The sequence below is a fragment of the Typopeltis vanoorti genome, chromosome 24 (assembly GCF_054136105.1).
Source record: "Typopeltis vanoorti isolate ZY-2024b chromosome 24, IOZ_Tvanoo_1.0, whole genome shotgun sequence".
In the NCBI taxonomy this organism is placed as follows: Eukaryota; Metazoa; Arthropoda; class Arachnida; order Uropygi; family Thelyphonidae; genus Typopeltis; species Typopeltis vanoorti.
The window spans coordinates 17,705,205-17,717,916 of NC_143572.1; the positions used below are offsets into that span (position 1 = coordinate 17,705,205).

Genomic DNA, 12,712 nt, shown 5'->3' on the forward strand with positions numbered 1-12,712 from the left:
CGCATTAGGTGCACTGATCGAGGGATTGCTGTATTTGGAACGCACTCTCCTCTTGCACCTCTAAACCTTGAACCTGCCCTATCCCTCTAGTATTAAAACTTACTTCTCCAGGATGACATACTCCAATAAAGTGTTCATTGAACAACTCCACTATGTCCTCTGCATCAGTCACTCTATTCCCATTTTTATCCCACAATGTCATTCTTCCACAGTCATTTCTCCTCATATTGGCCTGGCCATGTAGCTAAATTCTCTACTATTTTCTTCGGATGTTAAAACACGCAATTTACAGACAAAAAATACTAGTGGCGGTGAGCAATAGATGGCATTGATGTAGGTCATAATGGTAGTGGTGGTTCACTGTGGTTGGTGGATTAAGTGGTGGAGATAGAGAGTTGTAGAGTAGGTGCCCTCTCTCGATAAGTCTTTGGACTCCTTGGAGGTATCATGTAATAATAATAATAATCATTTAATTCTTGAGTGTACAGAATGGTCTGATGGTACTACACAATCAACTTTACCTTATTACTATCTTTCTATCAACAGCATCTTCTGAATTATGTTACTTGTCAGATATCCAATATTGCAAAATTTTGCAATATTGGATTCTGATCTTCTACCTCAATACCTTATTTATTATCACCATTTCCCTGTGGTTGGAAAGACTTGGGTTTGAATCCCAAGAGCATTTCAATGGAAGGTGAGTTAGGCTCTTTTATATGGAGATGACCGGATTTTTTCCCTCCTGGAAATTTGGGTTTTTCTTCCCATAAAACAGATAAACCAACCAGATGAACACAAATACACAATTAAAACATAATACAGTGGTCTCCATAGATTGTTACCATAATTCAAAACAACCTGACCCAGCTCAACTTCTAAGTATTATTAATTGCATCAGTCAAACTATTAGTTACCTTCTGGATCATTTTACAGCCACCTGGCATCAAACACTTGTTTTGTTAACCTATAGGCCGATATAATATTAGATTATCTTTGTGCGTGCATGTGCACACACACATCCTTGATTGCTAATGAAGTACTCTTTTCTTTAAGATATCCTCACTTTAAGCAAGACTTGCACTGATGCTATCTGTTTGCTCCTCTGATTTTTCTTTGTACTTTCAGATCTGGTTTCTAGCTTTTGAAATGTTTTATTTCTAACCTCTTAGATTCATTTAAGATAGATTTGAACACTATCTTGTGCAGTAGCTAGTTTGTGTTTTGGCCAATTTTTTTCTTTTTCCATATAAATATGTTCCTCATCACAAATTTGTGGTGAGAGTCCACAAAATTTATTTGTGCCTAAAACCTGAAATGTTTTACTTGTATAGATTCTCCATTGAGAATGCAGTTTGCTGTTTTCAATTCCAGCCTATTTTCATAGTTTCTGGTTTTTATTGCTAATTTTCATATTAACTTTGTTATAGCACTTATTCAATTTAGAATCTTGAAGACTTGGATTAGATTTATTTAGAAGTATAACATCAGCATAAAGATCTGAGTTTAATATCTCTGATTTTGATGTCACTTTCTTTCATACTCTAATCCATATAGATAATGAACACAGAAGATAGCCTATATCTTTGTTTACACTTGATTTTACATCAAACCATGTATCTTCCTGTACATCTTTCATTTGTGAAGTTCATTTAAGTTGTAAATGATTGCTGAGTTACAACTGAAATGTAGACTATATAAATCGCTCCTGTATAATGTCCCATTTAGGCCTGATAATTGTGTTTCGAACAGATTTTTTTGACACCTCATCATATGCCTTTTCAAGATCTACAAACGTTAAATACAGATTATTGTTATTCTCATAGTTTCATGACTGTTTTGAATAAAAATCTGATCCTGACATCTGCTATTTAGATAGACCCCACATTGTTCATATTTTTCTTAGACTGTCTACTAAGTATGTTTGTATAATTACCTGGAACACTCAGGAAAATTCTTCTTATTGGGTACTAAGCTCTTTTTCAGTCATTTGGAATTTGGCCTTCTGAATTATGCAGCCACTGTAAAACTTCTGCACCTGCATATTTGATTATTCTGGTCAATTATCATCTGCTCCAGCTGCTTTTCCACATTTCAGGTTTCTGACTTTTTTTTCTACCTCAGGTATGTACTCCGGATTGCATTTCTCTTGAATATTTTCTACCACCATTCTGCAATGGTTTTTATCATTTAATGATCTTTTGAAATAATTACTCCATACATCTAGAATATCACCAGTTTTTGTTATATTTATCACTTCGATTCCTTTTACAGTAACTTGCTTTCTTTTTTAAGCATCTCAATAGCTCTAGAATATTTTGCTACCTTCTTGATGTTTATCCTCTGTCTTCTTACTGAAGTCTTCTCTTGACTTTTGTTATAGCTGTCTTTACAATTGCTTTCTTTGTATTCTTTAATAATATTTGTTGACTTATCAGGAACTTTTGATATGTTTTTTTTTCCCTTTTCTTTTCCATGACTGCCTGTCTAAATTCTTTGAGTTCAACTACAAAGTTCTCTTTTTGTCTGCTCTTGTTAACAACTCCACATCTCTCTCACCAAATTGATCAATGTTTTCTTCAGATTGTTTACCATGGGTCCCCAAGGTTTGGTTCTTGTTTTTGAACTTTATGCATTTTCCTCGGTGATATTTGTGTATTTTGGACTACAGTTCTAAAAGTAATGTTCAAGGAATGGGTAGGTCACTCTTCCCTCCTATATAAAAAAGCATATGATACTTCATAATCATAGTTAAGAACATTATACTCAACAGCAAAGATTATAATAAGTTGTTTAATCCTTTATCCAAGTGTGAGCAAACAAAGTTTGCGCCTGAAAGTATCTTCAGGACTGGGGAAAGGTAGTGCAACACCAGGCAACTCGTTGCAAAGGTGGAGAAAGCTGTCATTACTCCTATCTCAGTATCTCCCATAATGCAAAGCACATCTCCTTGTGGATATGTGTAATGCTATGCATTAAGGCAAGGGCCACTACCCTTACCGGTTTCGACCTTTATTGAGGTCTCGTCAGTGGGAGCCAGGCCCAGTAGTGGAGATACAAAGGCAGAAGCAATGAGAGGTCATCCTAACCTATAGGAGTTGCCAAAGGGTGTGCAACCTTATTATTAAATTACTCCGGATCCAGAGACATGGGGGATACTGAGATAGGAGTAATGAGAGCTTTCTCCACCTTTGCAACGAGTTGCCTGGTGTTGCACTACCTTTCCCCAGTCCTGAAGACTTTCAGGTGCAAACTTTGTTTGCTCACACTTGGATAAAGGATTAAACTAAACTTATTATAGTCTAACCAAGTGAAAAATAAACTCTCAACATCTTTCTCTGAATCCGGAGTAATTTAATAATAAGGTTGCACACCCTTTGGCAACTCCTATAGGTTAGGATGACCTCTCATTGCTTCTGCCTTTGTATCTCCACTACTGGGCCTGGCTCCCACTGACGAGACCTCAATAAAGTCGAAACCGGTATGGGTAGTGGCCCGTGCCTTAATGCATAGCATTACACATATCCGCAAGGAGATGTGCTTTGCATTATGGGAGATACTGAGATAGGAGTAATGAGAGCTTTCTCCACCTTTGCAACGAGTTGCTTGGTGTTGCACTACCTTTCCCCAGTCCTGAAGATACTTTCAGGTGCAAACTTTGTTTGCTCACACTTGGATAAAGGATTAAACTAAACTTATTATAGTCTAACCAAGTGAAAAATAAACTCTCAGCAAAGATTAATTAGTCAGTTTGACTTATCTGCCTTTACAAATGTCTCTTTCACTGACACAATTCTTCTTTTAGACAAATTTCCACCCGATATCACAGTCCTGTTTTTCCATAATTCATTCTGGTTGTTTTCTGCCTGCAAAAAGAAGGTATGGCCTTGGCATTCTGTTTACTTTCCATTGCTACTTTTTATATGGAATATTTTGAGCTGTGAACTCTAGATTCAGCTATTATGAAATCCAAAATTTGGCTCAGGTATGTTAATGATAATACTTTCCTAAGCACCTGAACAACGTACACACCACTAGGATTTTTCCAACTCAGTTTGTCTTGATTTTTACTCAGAATTAATTCTCAATATAAAACTTGAGTCCATATGTCAACAATACAGAAAACTCGAATTTCGTCCATTTTTTACTACTTGCACTTCTTTTTATCCTTTACTTAGATATGACAATAAACAAAGCATTATTATGCTCTGTTTATTGTGGTATCTGCAGTTCTAAACTACACATAATATTGAATTTGGATTTAGAAAATTATTATTATTATTACGTGACACCTCCAGGGAGTCCAAGACTCATCGAGGGAGGATACCTACTCTACAGCTCTGTCTCCACCAACTACACCAACGTATTCTACTGTCCACCACCACCACTAGTATTTCCACAGACAATCACAAATGTCCATGCCCACAGCGGGATTCGAACCTGCAGTCTTTTTGCTGGAGAGCAGATATGCTAACCACTTGGCCAACCAGACCGGGCATGTCTGACCTTATTCTCCTTATATTTTAATACATTCATGATAGACAATTTAAAATATTTCGTTGACTACAACTAGCAATCAGAATCAAAAATTATTAATAATTTTTATTATTAAAATTAATAATAAAAATTATTAATTTTCCTGACATTTAAAATCAGAGTTAGCAAAATAAAGCTTAGATAATATGTATGCCTATGTTGACTGCATGTGATGGTAATTTGTGGCTACAGTTTTTATTCTTCCAGTATGTGCATTGCATATATATAAATTTAGGTATGCTTAGTATTATCTCAGTTGCCATATGGTTAAGCAGTAGCATAATGAAAGGAGACTTAAATGTATTTTAGTAGTAAACTTGCTTATCATGCAACATAGAAATAATGTTGCATGTATGTTATTATATGTATGTTTGTTTATAATGGTGCTCTTATGCATGCATTATTGCAACATGCAAGCACTGTACTATGGGCAATGTTGTCACTTTGAATCTCAGTAAAGGACATAGGCATTACTTGTGAGGTTTTAGAACAGCTGCCACTGGATAACAACTGGCAAGCAAGGAGATCTCGAAAAGAGGAAAAAAAGCTACTAAGTTAAGTTCTGTTGATCTCAGAAAAGTTTTTATATGCATCTTTAACTACTCTCCAAGGAAGAACTGTGAACTTGAAGGGCAGTATGATTTAAGCCTTCCTATATTAGTGAGCATGTTACTTGCTTAATGAAAAGCAAGTGGTATATGTTCCAAGGAGCAAAATTGATTCTTCAGTAAAGTTATTTTTAGTGGAAGTGCATTTGGAACCGTTCAGTTAAATGTATTCCTATTGTCTAAGTAATTATTCTAACTGCCTACTTCAGCAAATGAAGGAGAGATGTAATTAAGGACACTTGCTTACTAGAAGATGCATTCAAGTATATAGAGATCTTTTATTGTCATAGCAGGAATTTCAGACAGCTTGAATGACTGCCAGTAGAAACGTGTGTGTGTGTGTGTGTGTGTAAAAGATAGAGGACAAGAAGTTCCTGTGTAATCAAGAGAAATTACAGAACTTTCTATAGGTAACTGCATTTTTATGGCTTTATTTCATCAATTTCTTAATGTCAAAGGGTTAGCAGGCTGTTACAATGTACACAGTTCTGTTACCATCAGAGAGAGAGAGAGAGATAGACCTCTTTTCATTGCATTATTGGTTGAGTGCTATGTTCTTGTTTTGTACAGTATTTGATGTTATCTCTCAGAACTGAATTGAATTGCAAGTCAGAAAGTGAAAGATATATTTTTATTTAGCTCATATTATATAATTCTAGAATGGCCATATAGAGATGTTTTAATATATAAGAATTTGAGATAGAATATAAAATATTAGAATTTACTAATAGAGAATATGAATATCAGATCTCCGTAGAGATGAAGTTAATCACTTACTATACGGAATTCAATCTATTATATATATTTATATGTTTACAGTAAATATTTTAATTCTGGTAGAAAGGTTTATACATTGGATGTTCATAACTGTTATTTTTCAGGAAATTACACGTATACTGAATATTTATTATAATAACTTGAATTGATAATTCTGATATTTTGGCATAGTCAAATTGCCATCATCAGAGATCACAGGACAATGACATGTATACATTCACAAACTGGGTAAATAAGGCTGAAGAAAGGAACAAAGTTGGGCCTAGAGTCCTTCTAAAATGACACACTAGTGGGCTAAATTGAATGGTCTTGGCCATTGGACTGAAGATCTGAGGATGAGCGCTTCCCAAATTTGAAGCAGTTTCATGCATCCAAATTTGTTGAGGTTTGAAAAGTTTCTCAGGGTTGAGGAGGATTCCAAGAATAGTCTCTGTTATTTGTACTTGCTGTGGTAGAGTAGAGTGGACTTGCTGACCATATATGGATCCAGTGCATCCATAAATGGTCAGCAAGTCCAGAGTGGCCATAATGGTGGAACCAGCTGTCCTATCTGTTTGGCTGTAGTAGGACAGTTTGCAATTGCAAGAGACCCTGGTAAACACCTGGCAGGTCTTCGGTAGAGCGCATTAGGGATGCCAGCTTTTTATGTGATCTGTAAATAGCCATATTCCGCATATTTTCTCTTACTTTCCAGATTCTCTCTCTTAATCTATCCTTAACAATGGTCTCTCACTAGATGCTTCACACTAAATCCATTCAACTGCAGCATATCACTTATATATAGCACCATCCATTCCTCCAGCTCATTCCATGCAGTTTTGCTATCACCATCACCAATTTCCTGATATGTACCCTCAAGGAATATTCAGCTTACTATTACAGCACCACATGATTAAGATTACATTATTATTAATCTCCTGTCAACAATTTTCCTCTGACGATGCTGACAAGCCTATTACTTGTCAGCATTCCAATATTGTCGTATCTAACATTTTGTTCTTCTAAGGCATTTCTGACTGAATCAATCCACCTAGATCTTGGTCTTCCTCTGGGTCTCTTTCTTGCCATCAAACAACTGTTTTGCTAACCTTTCAACCCTTTAGAACACACACAATTTACAGACAAAAAATACTGGTTGTTGTGGTGGTGGAGGTAGGCGGTAGATGGCGTTGATGGAGATGATTCGTAGTAGAGGTTCGGTGTAGTGGTTGAGACAGTTGTAGGTGTCCTCTCTCAATGAGTCTTCGGACTCCTTGGAGGTATCAGGAATAATAATAATAATAATAATCTCCCATTTTTGTTTGTGGTCATACCACCTTAGATTAGCTCTGTTCGCACATTCTTGAATGCAAACGCTGTCAGGCTCCTTTCTAATATCTTCATCTTTAACATGATTCTGCCATTACTGCTATCTCTTCATTCCCTTAATTTTTCTAAGAACTCTCATATCTGTGGTTTAGTCGTTGATCAAGTGCTTTATTTCTAACCAAACTATCAGATCTCTAATGTAAAGATTGTTTGAACACAGTCTTGAATGCTGCTAGTTTTGTGTTTTGGCAGATTTCTCTCTTATTTATTCCTCTTTGCTCCATTGGGAGCATAGGGCCTCAACCATGGATTTCCATCTGACTATGTTTTGTGCTTCTCTCTCTTTATCTGCATCCAGATCTTTGATCTTTCCAATCTTTCTGAGATCTTCTTTTACTCCTCTCTGCCAGCTCATCTTTGGTCTACTTCTTCCTTGTGCATTCCACTCTAACTTGTTTGACTTTGTCCTTTTCCGATTTTCTTAGTACATGCTCGATTCATCTCCATTTTTTCTGTTGATGTCATACATCATTGGTTTTTGTTCTTTATTATCTTTTTATTTGTAGAATTCTTCTTAAATATTTATTTACAAAGCTTGGCATTTTTTTCCTAATTGCTTTTGTTGTTGTCCATGTTTCTGATGCTTAGAATAGAACTGATTTGATATTTATTTTAAATAACCTGATTTTATTATTTTTTTGATGCCTATTTGCTTTGATTTCCATACTTTCCTTAGCATGTTAAAATTTATCTGTGCTCTCTGTATCTTAGGTTACTCCATGAGGTCTTGGGGTAATAATAACAATAATCTTCCTCTGCTCCTCCCTGTTTATTTATTACTGATCCAAGATAATTAAAATTCTCTGCTGTTTCTAAAATTTGACCATCCAGTAATATGTCTTCTTTTCTTTTTTTTTTTTTTTGTTTATTATTTATTTTCATTTTATTTTTTCTTAATCCAACAGTCAGGGCTTCTTCATTGAGTTTTATTGCTTTTTTCTTCATTTGTTGTGTGTGTGTGTGTGTGTGTGTGTGTGTGTGTGTGTGTGTGTGTGTGTGTGTGTGTGTGTGTGTGTGTGTGTGTGTGTGTGTGCGCGCGCGCGCGCGCGCGCTAATAAACATATATCTGCAAAATCAAGGTCATGTAATAACTGTTCTATTAAATTCCACTTTATTCCTTTTGTGTTTTTCATGGCATTTCTTATAACCTAATCTATGACAATAAGAAATAATGTTAGGGAGAGAATGTAGTCTTGTCTAACTCCTGTTTTAATTTCGAACCTTTCTAAAAGTTCTCCATTGTATATGATTTGTATTTTATATTTTTTATAATTTTTTTTAACTATGTTGATAAATTTACATGGTATACCATAATATGACATTAATTTCCATGTTGCTTCTCTGTCAATGCTGTCAAAAGCATTTTTGAAATCAAAGTTAATATAAAGATTTGACTGCCATTCTATTGACTGTTCTATTATTATTCTTAGTGTTGCTGTTTGATCTATACATGACCCGTTGACTCTAAATCCTGCATTTTTAGTATTTTACTTATTGTGTTTAATAATGATATTCCTCTCCAATTGTTGCAATCAGTTAAATCTTTTTTTTTTTTTTTTTTTGTATTTTAATTAGTAACCCAATATTCCATTCTTCCTGCATCCATATTTGGTTAAGAAATGGATAGAGTATATGCATTGTTAAATTTGTCTGCTTTTAATAGTTCATTTGGTATACCATCTATATCAGCTGCTTTTCCATTTTACATTCTTTTAGTGCTTCAATTTTTTTTTCTTCTTTTTTTATTTCTTTGGTGTCTATTTTTAATGTTTTTTCTTTTCTTTCTGGTATTTGAATTTCTTATTCAGATTTTTCTCTGTTCATTATCTCTGAAGTATTATACCTTTTCTTTTTCTGTTTGCTTTTTATTATTGTTTATTTTATTTCCTTGTTTGTCTTTAATAATAGCTCTTCTTTTCTTGCCTGTCATTGTTCTTGTAATATTATATAATGTTTTAGTATCACCTCTATTAGCTTCATTCTGCCTCATTTAGTAGGTCTTCAGTAAACTCTCTTTTATCTTTTCTTGCATTTTTCTTATCTTTATGTATTTCTTTTGTAGCTGATGTTATTCTTATCTTGTATTATTTTTTTCTTAATTTATTTTCTTTCTTCAATTTTGAGTTTTGTGTGTGAAGATATCCATTCTTTGTCTTTTCTTCTATGTACTCCTACTATTTTTCCTGGAGGTTCATAGTATCTGTTCATATTGCTTCTATGCTTCTGAATTCTTCATGTTCTGTCTGGTATGAATAAGAACTTCATATCTAATTTTAACCTCTACTGCATATTTTTTTAAGTTTCTCTATGTTTTAGTTCATTTATGTCATACATTATATTTTTGCCTGTTACTTTCTTTGTATTCATTAATCTTATTTTAATTTCTGATATTACTAAAAAATGGGTTGCCTGCTCTTCTTATTGATCTCATGTTCAAAAGAGATCCTCTATTTTCTTTATATCATTATATGGTCAGTGTGGTTGTACATTTTTCCATCTGGTGTTCTCCATGTTATTTTATGTATATTTTTAAGTCTAAAGATGGATCCTCCTATTACTAATTTATTCGCCATGCAGAAATCCAGTCACATCTCTCCATTTTCATTTACATTTCCTACACCTTTTCCCATTATCATTTCTCTACCTGTACAGTCATTTCCTATTTTAGCATTTAGATTCCCCATTACTATAATTATATCTCTAGGATGTGTGTCATCTATTGTTTTTGTAATTTATAAAATTCATATTTTTCTTTTCATCTGCATTATTAGTTGGTTCATATGCATTTATAATTGTCACTTTATAGAATCTTGAGTTATATCTTGCGCTTATGAATCTTTCAGTAATTGGTTCCCATTCTATCATTGCAGCTCTTGCTTTACTGGACATCATTATTGCCACTTTGTTTACATGTATACTATCCTCATCTTTGTTTCCAGCTTATATTATTGTTTCTCCTGAATTCAACTGGATCAATCCCTGTACTTGTCTTGCTTATTCCCAATATTTCAATTTTGTAGTCTTCATTTCTTTAGCTATATTGACTGTTTGATGTTTCATATATAGTTCTCACATTCCAACATCCAGTTTTTTTTTTTGGTTCCAAATAGTTTATATGTCTCTTTTGGTTTCTGTGTGTTGTCTGAATTTTCTGTTGTATTACTCAATTCCCTAGTTTCTCCAAAAGAGCTACTGCTAGGGGGATGTCATTCTCAACAGTTTGTCTTCATTTAGTATTACATTTTGGTGTCAGATATTTCTGTGGTCCTGGTTTTCATAGCAAAGCACTTTTTTACGAGGATGGGTTGCTAGCCCTTCACTCAACCCTAACCTGTTTACCTGGGCTTGGGACCAGCATCATGTGGCATGGCCACATCAGGCTGGCTTGATTTCTCCCTTCTTCTATATAAATTTATTCAACTGGCTCCTCACCTAGTCATTTTTCTTATTCTATTGTCAGTTTCTTTATTTAATTTGTCATCTACACTAATAATTGTCTAAATAGATGAAATGCCTATTTTCATAGTTTTAGTCTTTTTAGTCTCTGATTTTCATGCCAAATTGTTACAGTAATTTTTTTTTTTTTTTTGCCAATATATCATCCATTATTTTTGCTAGCTTCTCCACTAATCATTGTTATTGGTATCGCAGTATTTTCTATCATCTTTACTCTTTTTCTCATATCCATCATAGCCATTCTGCTTCTCATCATGAAAATCATTTGTTTACACTATCAGCATGAATCTTGACTTGGTATATATATATCTCATATCCAAAGACTTGGTCACTGTTATCATCTTTCAGCTCGAAAGATGATAACAGTGACTCGAAAACAAATTTTATAGATCCTCTCATTTATCATGTGTTTAATGTTTGAATCCCTATTCAGTGTCATTCTTGATTCAAGCAATACTCAATCTTGAATAATTTTTTTCTTAATCTCATGTATTATATTATCTTTTACACATTTTTTTTTTTTAAAAACTTTGAGTTGTATACATCAGTTATCTAATTTCATGTTGTGTGCATTGCTCCCTTCAGTTTTTTAAATTCTACTATTTGCATCTTTGCTTGTGTCTTCACTGTCAATTTCTTCATTGCTTTCAACAAAGTTCCTGGAATTTTATTGACAGGACTTACAATGCTTTGAGTTCTCTATTCTATACTCTTATGTCTTTAAGTTTCTTCAGCCATTCTATCTGTTATCTATCATTCATTTCTTCCATTTCTTACTATATGCAAATCTAATTTTTTTTTGTACTTGTGTTACTATGTAATTTTGTTTTGGCATCTTAACAACATCCACTCACCTTTTTGTAACCAATCAGTGTAAAACTAATTGGTTATGAAAAGTATACTAACGTAGAATTTTTAATTTTTATTTTCTTAATTTTTTTTTAATCATTATGATGAAATTCAGTTTAAAACAGTGTATAATGAATGTTGATGTATTTATCATGTATAATCTTTTCCTCTTACAGGTAAGAGAAAATCTGGGAGTTCCTCTTCTTTATATGAAGTTCAATGCTATTATACTTGAAAAACCATCGAGAATCACTGAAGCATCAGTAGCCCAAAAAAACAGTGAGAAACTTGAACCATCAAATTATCAGACAAGTGTTTTGACAAAAATAAAAAAGGAAACATTTGGTGAATGTATGCAGAATAAAAGAAAAAGAAAAAAGATCAAAGGACCTAATCCACTTTCTTGCAAAAAGAAGAAAACACAGCGGTTATCTGAAGCTGTGAAACATTGCTCAGTGATGCACAAGAGGAAAAGACATAGAAGAAGTAAATATTCGGAAAGATGTAAAAAAAATATATCAACATGATAAAATGTAATATCTTAAATAAATCGTATAATAAGTAACAAATAGTAAGTAACTTTACTTAATAAAAATCCACACAGGGTTAGTATATTCTTCTGAAATCACTCACAGCAGTCATGGATATACAAAAGTCTCAGAGAGAGAGAGAGTTTGAAAAATATCCAGGAATCCTTCCAGTTGCATCTACAACAATCTAAGTACGAACAGCTCAAATGTAGCTTAGGAACCTGCCATTAGCCTAATTGTGTAAACTTTTAAACTTTCTGCTGGTGTCAGTACGTTATGTTGTGAATACAATATGAGATAATTCGTAGTTGATGATATCCTAATATAGACTGCCAACTACAAGATAACTCGTAGTCTGCAGTCAGTGTGTTAAATAACAACACATGCATTTTCCTTTCACAGCTCTTAGACTAGAGATAGATCAGGTATATTTGTTTCGCTGCTGACAAGTATACTTAATAGCTACAATGACCACAGCTTGATCCACATCAACTGACTATCAGTTTGTCACATACATGCTGCAGCATGTTAGCACAGATCTCGTGGTAAATGTTTTAAATTCCAGATAGTACATGCTAGCATTACATA

The 12,712-nt window shown here is 33.8% G+C and overlaps 1 protein-coding gene across 1 annotated transcript in view; it reads left to right on the top strand.

Moving 5' to 3' along the window:
- The window catches only part of LOC150092960 (rRNA-processing protein UTP23 homolog), a 30,062-nt gene extending 17,723 nt beyond the window's left edge, over window positions 1-12,339 (top strand). Inside the window, exon 3 of the mRNA XM_090413899.1 lies at window positions 11,771-12,339. Coding sequence (XP_090270025.1) covers window positions 11,771-12,121 — 351 coding nt within the window. The 3' untranslated portion in view covers window positions 12,122-12,339. The remainder of the gene's footprint in view (window positions 1-11,770) is intronic.
- Window positions 12,340-12,712: the final 373 nt, after the last annotated feature.